This window comes from Stegostoma tigrinum, chromosome 3 (assembly GCF_030684315.1).
Source record: "Stegostoma tigrinum isolate sSteTig4 chromosome 3, sSteTig4.hap1, whole genome shotgun sequence".
Lineage (NCBI taxonomy): Eukaryota > Metazoa > Chordata > Chondrichthyes > Orectolobiformes > Stegostomatidae > Stegostoma > Stegostoma tigrinum.
In genome coordinates, this window is record NC_081356.1 from 11,352,758 (window position 1) to 11,366,229 (window position 13,472).

At 44.9% G+C, this 13,472-nt stretch overlaps 1 protein-coding gene across 2 annotated transcripts; it reads left to right on the forward strand.

The window, feature by feature from the left end:
- The first annotated feature begins 1,138 nt into the window (after positions 1–1,138).
- Positions 1,139–11,863, forward strand: LOC125451083 (sialidase-4-like). 2 transcript variants are annotated; one of them, XM_059643106.1, is made up of 3 exons: positions 1,139–2,210; positions 6,495–6,747; positions 10,660–11,863. In XM_059643106.1, exons 2-3 carry the CDS (start codon positions 6,544–6,546, stop codon positions 11,692–11,694), a joined length of 1,239 nt encoding a protein of 412 aa, XP_059499089.1. In that variant the 5' UTR covers positions 1,139–2,210; positions 6,495–6,543; the 3' UTR covers positions 11,695–11,863. The 2 variants fall into 2 exon arrangements, with proteins under 2 accessions (XP_059499089.1, XP_048383748.2); XM_048527791.2 differs by lacking the exon at positions 1,139–2,210 and having other exon boundaries at positions 5,785–6,747.
- Positions 11,864–13,472: the final 1,609 nt, after the last annotated feature.

Below are 13,472 nucleotides of genomic sequence, written 5' to 3' on the forward strand. Positions count from 1 at the left end.
AGATCCTACTGTTGCTACTGTGCATTGATGATTAAGGGAGTAGATACTGAAGGTGCTGACTAGGATACTGATAGGATGAGAGATAATGGGAACTGCAGATGTTGGAGAATCCAAGATAATCAAGTGTAAAGCTGGATGAACACAGCAGGCCAAGCAGCATCTCAGGAGCACAAAAGCTGACGTTTCAGGCCTAGACCCTTCTTCAGAGAGGGGGATGGGGTGAGGGTTCTGGAATAAATAGGGAGAGAGGGGGAGGCGGACTGAAAGATGGAGAGAAAAGAAGATAGGTGGAGAGGAGAGTATAGGTAGGGAGGGGATAGGTCAGTCCAGGGAAGATGGACAGGTCAAGGAGGTAGGAAATGGAGGTGCGAGGAAGGGATGGGTGAGAGGAAGAACAAGTTAGCGAGGCAGAGACAGGCTGGGCTGGTTTTGGGAGTCAGTCGGGGGAGGAGATGAGCTGGGCTGGTTGTGTGATGCAGTGGGGGGGGGAGGGGACGAACTGGGCTGGTTTTGGGATGCGGTGGGGGAAGGGGAGATTTTGAAGCTGGTGAAGTCCACATTGATACCATTGGGCTGCAAGGTTCCCTGTGGGTTTCTTCTGGGTGCTCCGGTTTCCTACCACAGTCCAAAGGTGTCCAGGCTTGGTGGATTGAACATGCTAAATTGCCCATAGTGTTCAAGGATGTGTGGATTAGATGTGTTGTGATTGGCTTCCTTTTGAATGTGAGTTGCTGTTCCACTTGGGAACCCTGCAGCCCAATGTTATCAATGTGGACTTTACCAGCTTCAAAATCTCCCCTTCCCCTCACCGCATCCCAAAACCAAGCCCAGTTCGTCCCCTCCCCCCACTGCATCCCAAAACCAGCCCAGCCTGTCTCTGCCTCCCTAACCTGTTCTTCCTCTCACCCATCCCCTCCTCCCACCTCAAGCCACACCTCCATTTCCTACCTACTAACCTCATCCCAACTCCTTGACCTATCCCCTCCCCACCTATACTCTCCTCCCCACCTATCTTATTTTCTCTCCATCTTCGGTCCGCCTCCCCCCTCCCTATTTATTCCAGAACCCTCACCCCATCCCCCTCTCTGATGAAGGGTCTAGGCCTGAAACGTCAGCTTTTGTGCTCCTGAGATGCTGCTTGGCCTACTGTGTTCATCCAGCTTCACACTTTATTATACTGATAGGATGGGTTGCTTTCCTACATGGTGATGGACTACTTGAATGTTGGGGCTGCAATTAGCCAGGTGACTGAGTATTCCGTCAAACGTCTGGCTTGAAAATATTGGAAAGGCTTTGGGAAGTCTGGAAGTGAGGTGCTGCAAAATTCCCATTGGCTCTGACGTACAAACTGTGTTGCTGCGAGAGTATTGTTACTCTGGATCAGTTTCTGGTCAAAGATAAGTGCCAGGGTGTCGTTGGGAGATTTAACAATGTGATGCCGTTGAATGTCAAGGGACAATAGATCCATTCTCAGACGAAATGTTACAGAATGCTGGATCATTGACTGAAAACATGAATTCTTTATCTCTCCACACCTGCCGCTCTCCACTATTTCTATTATTTTCTGTTACTATATGTTAATTGGTGGTGGTGCGATTGATGGCTTCCTTTTGTTATCCTTACTTTCGTTGACTGCTTATGTTTTACGAAGAGAAGCAATTAGTTGGCAACTTTAACATTTTATACTGTGATTAAACCATTGCCTTTTTATAAGAACAGTAAATAATATTATTCTTTATCTAGTCTATTCATTAGAACATTTTTGCTTTAACTTTACCAAATGCACTTATTCGCTCTCACAGCGGACTCGAGGATTCATTATTGTTTAATCAGTCTCTGAAAATGCTGGTAAAGGGGATACCGATCTGGTAGATTGACCTGGGCGGTGTCTGACTGATCTGGAGTGGCCCCCTGGAGGTGGGGAAGACTGGATTCTGACTGAAGCAGCAGTTGTGGACTGAGACGAGATTGAATAGTTGAGCTGGCAGGCTCCGCCCTCACCAGCTCTTATAGGTACATTTTCAGGAATTCGACAGCATTTATTCCCCAAGCGTTGGGCCGCAGCAGCTGAGACGACAAAGCGAAGACGTTATTGTGACCTGGACCGATTTCAGATTTGGTGAGGAGCCAGGGACCCGAGGCGGAGTTTTGACTGAAGTCTGGGCGGCCAGCGGTACAGGCAGGTCATGGAATGAAGCTAAAAGAGACCTGTATGTTTGCTCAACATCCTCTTTTGTTTGCTCAGACACAACAAATCCTGGCTTCCTCTGTAAATGCGGCGAGAGGCGCGACAGCAGACTATTCCTCTGGGATTTTAAGGATGTTTGACGGTGCAAGGGTTGTAGGGCAGCCTGAGTGTGTGGGAGGAGGTGTGGAGAAAGTTTGGGGGTTGTTGCTGTAGATTTAATTTAGAAAACCGTCTCAAGTATATGTTAACGATTCTTATTCACCGATATGTTTGGAGGGCATCACCCCAGAGAAAGGTCTGAAGCTGAGCTCTACTGTCAGCACGAAGCCAAGGATGGATATAGGTTGTGAATACTTTCAACCTTGAGACAGACATGATTAGGACCAGACGGCATTAATTGAAGGTGGTTTAAGAGGAGATCTGAGGAAATTGTTTTCTTCACCCCGAAGGTGGTAGATATAAAATTATTAAGGGATTGGACAATCTGGAGGCAGGAAGGATGTTTCCGTTGATGGGGGAGTCCAGAATCAGAGGACACAGTTTAAAAATAAGAGGTAGGCCATTTAGAACAGAGTTGAGGAGAAACTTCTTCACCCAGAGAGTGCTGGGTATATGGAATGTTTTGCCCCAGAAGGCAGTGGAGGCCAAGTCTCTGGATAGTTTCAAGAAAGAGATAGAGCTCTTAAAGATAGTAGAATCAAGGGTTATGGGGATAAGGCAGGAACAGGATACTGATTGTGGATGATCAGCCATGATCATAATGAATGGTGTGCTGGCTCGAAGGGCCAAATGGCCTACTCCAGCACCTATTGTCTATAAATGGAATGTACTGCCTGAAAAAGCGGTGGAGGCAGGTTCACCCAACATCTATCAAGCAGCTAGACATGCACTTAAAATGACAGGGGATAGCAAGGTATGGGCCAAATGCAGGGAAGTAGGCTTAGTAAGTTTGGGGTAGCATGATGTGGAGCTGGAGGAACACAACAGGCCAGGCAGCATCAGAAGAGCAGGAAAGTTGACGTTTCTGAAGGGTCCCGACCTGAAACCCGAAACGTTTGATATTTGTTGTTGGGCTGAAGGGCCTGTTTCTAATGTTGTATGACACTCGAGACATGTAGACAGTATGTTACTTGAATTTTAAGTCTGTTTCGGATAAAGTCTTTTATAATGTTTTTCATAAATTCCAACATCCCTGGGACATCTCCCTATTTTTCTAAGAAACGTGCTATCTTCTTTCAGTAGCATCTGCTATTCTGACAGCCTTGAGAACCCCATATCTGTATCTGGTGGTACTTTTCCTGATACTTGTAAAGGATTGGACGTGCCTACCATATCAGCAAACCGTTCTTGGAATAAGATAAATGAACTACAAATATGTACAGGCTAACTAAATTCTCTATGTATTTCTAATACCCTTTATCACTATAATGGAAGATTTTATAAATCTTTCTACAGTAAATTGATGGGAGTTTAACCCGTGCTATATCCATATCCAATATTTCTCCCTAAAAGGGAAAGGGGAGGAGGGGAATAAGTGGGGTGGGAAACGGAGGGGACGGGAGAAAGACAATGGAAGGGTGAAAAGAGGATGTTGGAGAGTAAAAATGAGAAAAGGGTGGGGGAGGAAGAAGGGTGGATGTGAGAAAGCATAGGAGAAAGAGAACTTGGGGAAGTTAAGAAACGGGTAATGAGTGTAGAAAGGAAATGATGTGACTAAGGGAGGGAATGGGGGAGGAAGAGGATAGAGATGTGGAATATAAGAAAGGGGATGGGGCAGAAGAGAGGAAAAAGGGAGGTGGGTGTGGGATGTAGGAACTGGAGTTTAAGGGGCAAGGGAATGGGGAGGAAAGTAAAGATGTGGGGCATGGGAAAGGAAGGAGGGAGGTGAGGGAGGGTTACATGAAGAAAGCATATTTGAAGGGTGGGAAGTGGACATGGTGAAAGGGAGAGAAAGAAAGGTATTGTGTTGGTCTGAATGGGCAGCAGATTGGAGAGAAGGCAGGTGGAGGGAAGACTGGGCAGGCTAAGGGGAGACAAGGTGAGAAAGAGTAAGGTGAGATGAAGGAATAGGGTGAGACGAGAGGGAGGACAGAAGAGAAGAAAGGGTGGGGTGAGATAGAGGGGGTGTTAAACGTCACTGCGATTCATACTCTGAAATCAAGCCCCACTATTCCTGCTAGATAACAAAATGTGAGGCTGGATGAACACAGCAGGCCAAGCAGCATCTCAGGAGCACAAAAGCTGACGCTTCGGGCCTAGACCCTTCATCAGAGAGGGGGATGGGGGGAGGGAACTGGAATAAATAGGGAGAGAGGGGGAGGCGGACCGAAGATGGAGAGTACAGAAGATAGGTGGAGAGAGTGTAGGTGGGGAGGTAGGGAGGGGATAGGTCAGTCCAGGGAAGACGGACAGGTCAAGGAGGTGGGATGAGGTTAGTAGGTAGCTGGGGGTGCAGCTTGGGGTGGGAGGAAGGGATGGGTGAGAGGAAGAACCGGTTAGGGAGGCAGAGACAGGTTGGACTGGTTTTGGGATGCAGTGGGTGGGGGGGGAAGAGCTGGGCTGGTTGTGTGGTGCAGTGGGGGGAGGGGATGAACTGGGCTGTTTTAGGGATGCAGTAGGGGAAGGGGAGATTTTGAAACTGGTGAAGTCCACATTGATACCATATGGCTGCAGGGTTCCCAGGCGGAATATGAGTTGCTGTTCCTGCAACCTTCGGGTGGCATCATTGTGGCAGTGCAGGAGGCCCATGATGGACATGTCATCAAGAGAATGGGAGGGGGAGTGGAAATGGTTTGCGACTGGGAGGTGCAGTTGTTTGTTGCGAACTGAGCGGAGGTGTTCTGCAAAGCGGTCCCCAAGCCTCCGCTTGGTTTCCCCAATGTAGAGGAAGCCGCACCGGGTACAGTGGATGCAGTATACCACATTGGCAGATGTGCAGGTGAACCTCTGCTTAATGTGGAATGTCATCTTGGGGCCTGGGATGGGGGTGAGGGAGGAGGTGTGGGGACAAGTGTAGCATTTCTTGCGGTTGCAGGGGAAGGTGCCGGGTGTGGTGGGGTTGGAGGGCAGTGTGGAGCGAACAAGGGAGTCACGGAGAGAGTGGTCTCTCCGGAAAGCAGACAGGGGAGGGGATGGAAAAATGTCTTGGGTGGTGGGGTCGGATTGTAAATGGCGGAAGTGTCGGAGGATAATGCGTTGTATCCGGAGGTTGGTAGGGTGGTGTGTGAGAACGAGGGGGATCCTCTTGGGACGGTTGTGGCGGGGGCGGGGTGTGAGGGATGTGTCGCGGGAAATGCGGGAGACGCGGTCAAGGGCGTTCTCGATCACCGTGGGGGGGAAAGTTGCGGTCCTTAAAGAACTTGGACATCTGGGATGTGCGGGAGTGGAATGTCTTATCGTGGGGGCAGAGGCGGCGGAATTGGGAATAGGGGATGGAATTTTTGCAGGAGGGTGGGTGGGAGGAGATGTATTCCAGGTAGCTGTGGGAGTCGGTGGGCTTGAAATAGACATCAGTTACAAGCTGGTTGCCTGAGATGGAGACTGAGAGGTCCAGGAAGGTGAGGGATGTGCTGGAGATGGCCCAGGTGAACTGAAGGTTGGGGTGGAAGGTGTTGGTGAAGTGGACGAACTGTTCGAGCTCCTCTGGGGAGCAAGAGGCGGCGCCGATACAGTCATCAAGGTACCGGAGGAAGAGGTGGGGTTTGGGGCCTGTGTAGGTGCGGAAGAGGGACTGTTCCACGTAACCTACAAAGAGGCAGGCATAGCTGGGGCCCATGCGGGTGCCCATGGCCACCCCCTTAGTCTGTAGGAAGTGGGAGGAGTCAGAAGTTGTTGAGTGTGAGGACGAGTTCAGCTAGGCGGATGTGAGTGTCGGTGGAGGGGGCCTGGTCGGGCCTGCGGGACAGGAAGAAGCGGAGGGCCTTGAGGCCATAACCCCCCACTATTCCTGCTGTTGTCATAAAAGTTGAAGACTTTATAGAAGTGCGTAATAGGGAGAACTTATTTTTGGCTTGATTAGGGCAAGGCCTTAACCAGTCAGAAAATTAAAATTTAAAACAAGTTTGGCAGGAAACTGTAAATCATCAATAACACTCTCTAGCAGAGTCCACTTGAAAACCACCAAACAGCACTCTCCACTCGTACAGTATCAATATTGTTTTCCTTTCACTTTGTTATTTCTTGCACTTTGTGCTGATTGATGCAAAATAAAAAGCTCTGACATTTTTGTCAGCAACACACGAGTTTTGTATTTTTGATACAAAGTTTCAAAATTTTATTTTGAGTATCTGACTTGCATCTTTTGCAGAGAAGTTGATGCCTTTCTCATAACACGGTGTCCAATTTTCCCTGGAAAGATGGGTTCCTCAAATTCTACCGACACAACTGTTCTATTTAAGCAGGAGGATCATTTTGGGTATCGAATACCTGCATTGCTCCACATTCCAGATACAGATGTGCTTCTGGCAATTTCTGAGAAGAGGTTAGGTCCCAAGGACGAAAATGCTGATACACTCATGCTCCGAAAGGGCATATACAATAAGTTTTCAAAGAATTTTGAGGTAAACTTGAAAGGAACATATGAAGAGCTAGAGCCCTAAATGTTTAAAAAATTTATGTGATTAGTAAGTTCAAAATTAGTTAATACCAATTGTTTTTTTGATTGAGAGACAATAAGAATCACATTTCTGGATTTTTCTTCATGTGAACTGCTGCAGTTAAAGAATACAGCTGGTCACTGCCTTCTCATGGCTTTTAGGGATGAGCAGTAAATTATGTCAAGTGGTATCCCATTTTTAATTGGGATTTGATTTTAGGTGTTAATTAAAGAAAATGTGGATATGGGGAGGTGTAACTTTTCATTTGCATTGCATGCTGAGTCAAACCATGAACAGAATCTATTTAACCTTGAGTGACATTGTATTTGTATGCAGTCCAAAATTAGATGTTACAGTTTAATGAATGAATGACGTTATGTCTCGCTGTCTGTTGTTATCTTACCCTGACATATTGTTTGCCTTCCAGTAAAACCCACATGGGTTTTGACATTTGGGAGTGCAGGTTAGTTTGTGGCTTGGGTATATCGTTTTATAAGACCAGCTTCCCATGTGTATCTCATTTGGGATTGATTGATAAAGTATTTGCATCTTATTACTCAGGCCTTTGACTGTAGGAGCTGGGAAGTCATGTTGAGGTTGTAGAGGACTTTGAAGCCACTTCTACAGAACTGTGTCCAGTTCTGATTGCCCTGCTATAGGAATGATATTGAGAGGTGACCTTGGAGAGATTTTTATCATCGTGAGGGGTATAGATAGGGTTAATAGTAGGTCTCTTTTTTCCTAGGACTGAGGTGAGATGTGAAAAAGACAAGAGCAACCTTTTTTACATAAGATGGTTTGTGTGTGGAGTGAACTTCCTGAGGAAGCGTTAGATATGGGCAGTGTTACAATGTCTCAGAGATAAGCGCATGAATAGGAACGGGTTGGAGCGATATGGGCCAGGAGCAGGCAGCTAGGACTAATTTTAGTTTTGGATCATGTTCAGCATGGATTGGTTGGACCAAAGGGTCTGTTTCTGTGCTGTATGATTATATGAATGCTCATCCTAAATTGCATCAAATGACATCATTTAATGACCTTAATGATGTCAAATAAATCTTAACCTGTTGTCTTTAAAATCATCCCACATCATCCCTTCTAGCTATGAAGAAAGGTTGTGTAGATTAGGATTATTTACATTAGAAAGACAGAGATTGAGTGGGCACCTGATTTGAGGTCTACAAATCATGAGGGGTATAGACAAGGTGGATAGCAAGAAGCATTTTCCCAGGGTGGGGAACTCAATTACTAGGGGTCATGAGATCAAAGTGAGAGGAGGAAAGTTTAAGGGAGATATGCGTGGAAAGTTCGTTACGCAGAGGGTGGTGGGTGCCTGGAACGCATTGCCAGCAGAGGTGGTAGACGCAGACACGATAGTGTCTTTTAAGATGTATCTGGACAGGTACATGGATGGGCAGGGAGCAAATGGATACAAACCCGTAGAAAATAGATGACCGGCTTAACACAGCATCTCGATCAGCGCAGGCTTGGAGGGGTGAAGGGCCTGCTCCTGTGCTGTAATTTTCTTTGTTCTTTGTTTGTTCCTTGAGATTACGTAATGTATTTTTTGATCTCTGTGGAGGCTTCATTTCCAAAAAACAAACATTTCGAAACCCAGAGTTTTACAAACAGGATAAAACCACAACTCCATAACTTATAAACAAACCAATTACAGTAAATCTTCATTAAAGTTGTAGTTACAATCCTGGAAATCACAATTTTGTGCAAAACTATTTTAAGTGGATCAAAAGTTCTGACACAAATTTACTTGAGAGCCGGATTTGATTTCCTCCAGACTTTTCTAGGCAAAATCTGTATAATTGAAATGCTAAACATTATGAATGATGCTTTATTGTCACTGGTTCTCTACAATGAACACCACAGCAAAATACTGTAAAAAGATTCAACAATCTGGGACCATTAGGAATCATTTGAGAATAAAAATATGTGGCTAAAAGAGTCCATCTTTATTCTGCCACCTCAAGCATGAGTCCAGAGCCCTGACTAACACCTGTCACGACAACAGTGTTATGCATTTTTAGCTGAAATAACCTGCTGCACAAAATATGTAACTTTTATTAATATCTCCTGACACAACCTGTTAAGATGTTTTAAAAAAAAACTCAGCTGCATTTTAAAATTGATCTGGTACCATCTAGTGGCATTGCAATAGTTAGTGCAGGAAGCAATGTCCCAAACAAACTGGTAAGCAGAAATGATGACGGAAGTAGAACTAAATGAGAACAGGCAAGTGAAGGACTAGAGCAGAAAGGAGCAAAGTCGAGGTGAGTGAGCAAGAGCTGAGGGGAGAAATTTCAGGGTGGCAAGGCTAGGTTGGGAGGGGTGGCACGGGGGATAGAATTGGCCTGGAGGGTATACTGTAAACTTTACTGTACAAAGTTACAAAAGTAAAATGATTTTCTCTCTACCATCTAAAAATATAAGTCGAAGGAGGATTAATTCCCATAAGTTTCTAGCGTGTGATAACAAAAAGCTTTACAATAATGGAATAGAATTCAGTAATTTAATGGAGAACCACAGGTTTCTATGGACAGATGGCTGTTGTCAGCTATGACTATGACTTGAATATATGAAGTAAACAATACAATTCCACAAAGTTGAGTAGCACATCACAGTAATAGACTGAATACAATGAACAGCAAAGAATGACAAACTAGAATAATAAGACAGGGCAAATTATAGAACGAGAGGATGCTATGTAGAAATAAAGAAGTTTTACAGGTATTTGGAAAAAGAAAAGTCAGTATCGTGAGTTGGTCCTGGGCCTGGGAAACTCATTATGGAAAATGGGGAAATGAAGTATAAATTGAACATTTTGCCTGTCATCACTGTCGATGATGCAAATAAGTGACTTGAAGTGTGAGGGGAATAACTTAAAACAGTTATAAATTCCAAGGAAATGTTGCTGAGAAAATGATTAGAAATAGTAAATGTGAATCCCCCATCCATTTTTAGAAGAAGTCAGAGTAGGAAATGGCAAGTATTGCAATACTGAAATCGGGGATTAGGCCTCAATTATTTATATATCAGTGGTTTGGCCGAAGAGACCAAATGCTAAGTTTACTGATAGTTTGGAAAATGTTGTCTTGTTATCATGAGGCAATAGTGAATCTGTAATGGGATATGGACAGGCTTGGTGAATGGGAAGAAGATTGGCATTTGGAGCAAAAATTGGGAAAACGGGATCTGGTCCAATTTGGCAGCAAATATAGAAAGTATTGCTGTCTAAATGGTGAGAGACTGCAGGCAACGGAAGGTGAAACTATGAATGTTTCTACTGGTATTCATTGAGGAAGCATCTGGAATAGTGTGTACAACTTCAGGCTTTTTAAAAGAAAAAAACGTGAAGGCATTTGATGCAATTTAGAGAAGCATCACTTGAATGATACTTGGAATGAGAGAGCTGTCATGAGTTAAAGTTGGATGGTTTGGACCTGTGTCCATTTGAAGTTTGGAAGAATGAGAGATGGTCTTATTGTAACACACTAAATCCCGAGGGCTTATTACAGGGTGGATGTTCGAAGGATGTAGCAGAGACTAGAACTAGGAGACACACTTGTTAAACACAAAAGCTGTCCCATTTAAATTGCAAATGGAGATTTATTTTCTCTCCGGATTGTTCTCAGCATGAATGGTAAAGATTGGGTCATTGAATACTTTTAAAGCAGAAGTAGTTAGATTCTTGATTGACAAGGAAGTAGATAGTTATCAGGGGTAGACAGGAATGTGCCTATTCCTGCTCGTACTTATGTTTGGAAATGGAACAATCAGAATTTGTTTCCAGAACGTTAGAGCTAGTGGGAAGTTAATGCAATAACCCAGTCCTACTTGATTCACTCTTGGTTTTATTTTCAGTGGGACGATGTAACATGCATTGAGTCTGCGCAGCTACATGATCACCGATCCATGAATCCTTGTCCTGTCTATGACAAAGAAAAATGCACCATTTTCCTCTTCTTTATTGCTGTCTATGACAGCGTGACTGAGCAAGAGCAACTACTCTCCGGGAGAAATTTCACACGACTTTGCTTTGTTACCAGCACGGATAAAGGAAAGACCTGGAGCACTGCTATTGATTTGACAGTTTGTCAGTTAGGTCAGCGCATTAACAAGTGGGCAATGTTTGCTGTGGGACCAGGTCACGGTATACAACTCAGGTCTGGACGCCTCATTATTCCAGCTTATGCTTACGAGAAGAAGCCCGGTTGCCAGTGTCGGGCTTTCACCTTCTATAGTGATGATCATGGAAAGAGCTGGAGAGTTGGGGACTTCATTTCTAAAGAGGAATGTGGTGAATGCCAGATGGTGGCGATGCATGGAGGCCGTGGACCTGAAATTGTTTATTGCAATGCTCGGAGCATTAAGCATGGTAAACACCAGTATCGTGTGCAAGCTTTTAGCACAAATGGTGGAGGTGCTTTTACAGAAGGGTGTCTGGTAAAAAAGCTTGTTGAACCACCCAATGGTTGCCATGGCAGTATCATCCATTTTCATTCATCAAAAATTTCACACATGAACATTTATCCCGTCATTAAAAAACATCATTTTCAGCAGGAGAAAGGCACATCAAAGTTAGCAAAAGATTTTGAAATTATATTATTCTCACACACAACAAGCATGGAATCACGTAGTGATTTAGGAATCTATCTTGGGACTTACCACGGTCATTCTCCTACCTGGACAGACCCTTGGGTCATTTGTCATGGTCCTTGCGCCTACTCAGAACTGGCTTTTATAGAAATTCCTGGGGAAGAAATTCCCCTTGTTGCCTGTTTGTTTGAATGTGGATCTGCATCTGAAAGTGAGCAGATCTCATTCACTGTATTCCAAGTTGATGAGATTATTAAGAACATTTTAGAAATAAAACCTCATGATAATTCTCATTGCTAATCATCAGAATATTCACTAACATCAAGATTGTATACTACTTGGGAGGAAAAGCCTGTGCTTTAGTTGTTTATAGTGTAGTTGCAACTTGCCCAAAGTTGGTTTGGAAAAATGACCAAATATTCAGAGAACTGATCATTCCATTTATGCAATAAAACCCGATTTGAAACTCTTTTGTGGTGTGACATTACTGATGATCCTTTGGATTCTTCCATTCACAATATTCACCACTCCTCTGGAAGCAACAAGTCTGCAGCTGGCCTTATTAGTAGCTTTCTCTCAGGATTGCTCTTTGGGAGAATGGTAAAGGTTGGATCATTGAATACATAAAGCAGCAATAGTCGGATTCTTGACAACAGGGGAGTAGATAATTACTAGCTAACAAAGTGTGGAGCTGGATGAACACAGCAGGCCAAGCAGCATCTCAGGAGCACAAAAGCTGACGTTTTGGGCCTAAGAGTCTAGGCCCGAAATGTCAGCTTTTGTGCTCCTGAAATGCTGCTTGGCCTGCTGTGTTCTTCCAGCTCCACACTTTATCTTGGATTCTCTTGCAGTTCCCATTATCACAGATAATTACTAGCAACAGGTGCGAATGTGGAATTGGAGCCAAAATCAAATTGACCATGATGTTATTGAATGACAGAGCAGGCAAATTTGTCTGAATGGCCTACTGCAGCCCCTATTTTATATGTTTGAAACTTGAACGATCAGAATTTGTTTTCAGAACTTTAACTTCCCAGCAGCTCTAAGGTAATTACCAGCCCTATTTGACTTACTCCTGGTATTCACATGTAACATGTATTCTGTCATCCTGAGTAAATGACCATGTGCCCACGAACCCTCGTCCTGCCTGAGACAAAGACGCAGGCAGTCGCCCTTGCCCTTGCCCTCTCAATTGTTGCCTCTGGAAATATAACTGAGCAATATCAAATGTAAGGTAACCATGGTTTTACCAGACCATAAGGCATTTCACTCATTTGAGAGCGATGACTCGTGCTGATTTAACCTGAGCGTCACCACGCCTCAGGTGAGGAGGAAGTTTGAGAAGAAGAATACCTCCTGGTAACCTTGGCTGGTGCAGGAGGTGAACCCACGCTGTTGGCATCACAATTGTAATCCAAGTGTTAGTGGGAGCCGTTCTAATACACTGCTGTGATGTGCAGTTACACAGAACAAACTAATGATTGAATATTGGGAAGCTTTGTGAAGTTGATCAGGGCAGGAAATACATCCAATGTTTGTCTTCCAAACAGTGAAGATGTCCTAGGAGCTATGTGCAGGTAGCCTGACCCTTCAGCTTTTCCAGCAGGTGGCAGCACCAAATCACAACATTGCAATGAAAACAGAAAAGTGTGGGAGAAACTCATAACAAGGTGTGGAGCTGGTTGAACACAGCAGGCCAGGCAGCATCTCAGGAGCAGGAAAGCTGCCGTTTTGGGCCTAGACCCTTCTTCAGAAATGGGGGAGGGGAAGGGGGATCTAAAATAAATAGGGAGGGAGGGGAGGTGGATTGAAGATGGATAGAGGAGAAGATTGGTGGAGAGGAGACAGGTCAAAGAGGAGGGGATGCAGCCAGTAGAGGTGAGCGTAACTGGGGAGTTAGGGAGGGGATAAGTCAGTCCAGGGAGGACGGACACGTCGAGGGGCCGGGATGAGGTTAGTAGGTAGGAAATGGAGGTGCGGCTTGAGTTGGGAGGAGGGGATAGGTGAGAGGAAGAACGTGTTAGGGAAGCGGGATGACCTGGGCTGGTCTTGGGATGCGGTAGGGGGAGGGGAGATTT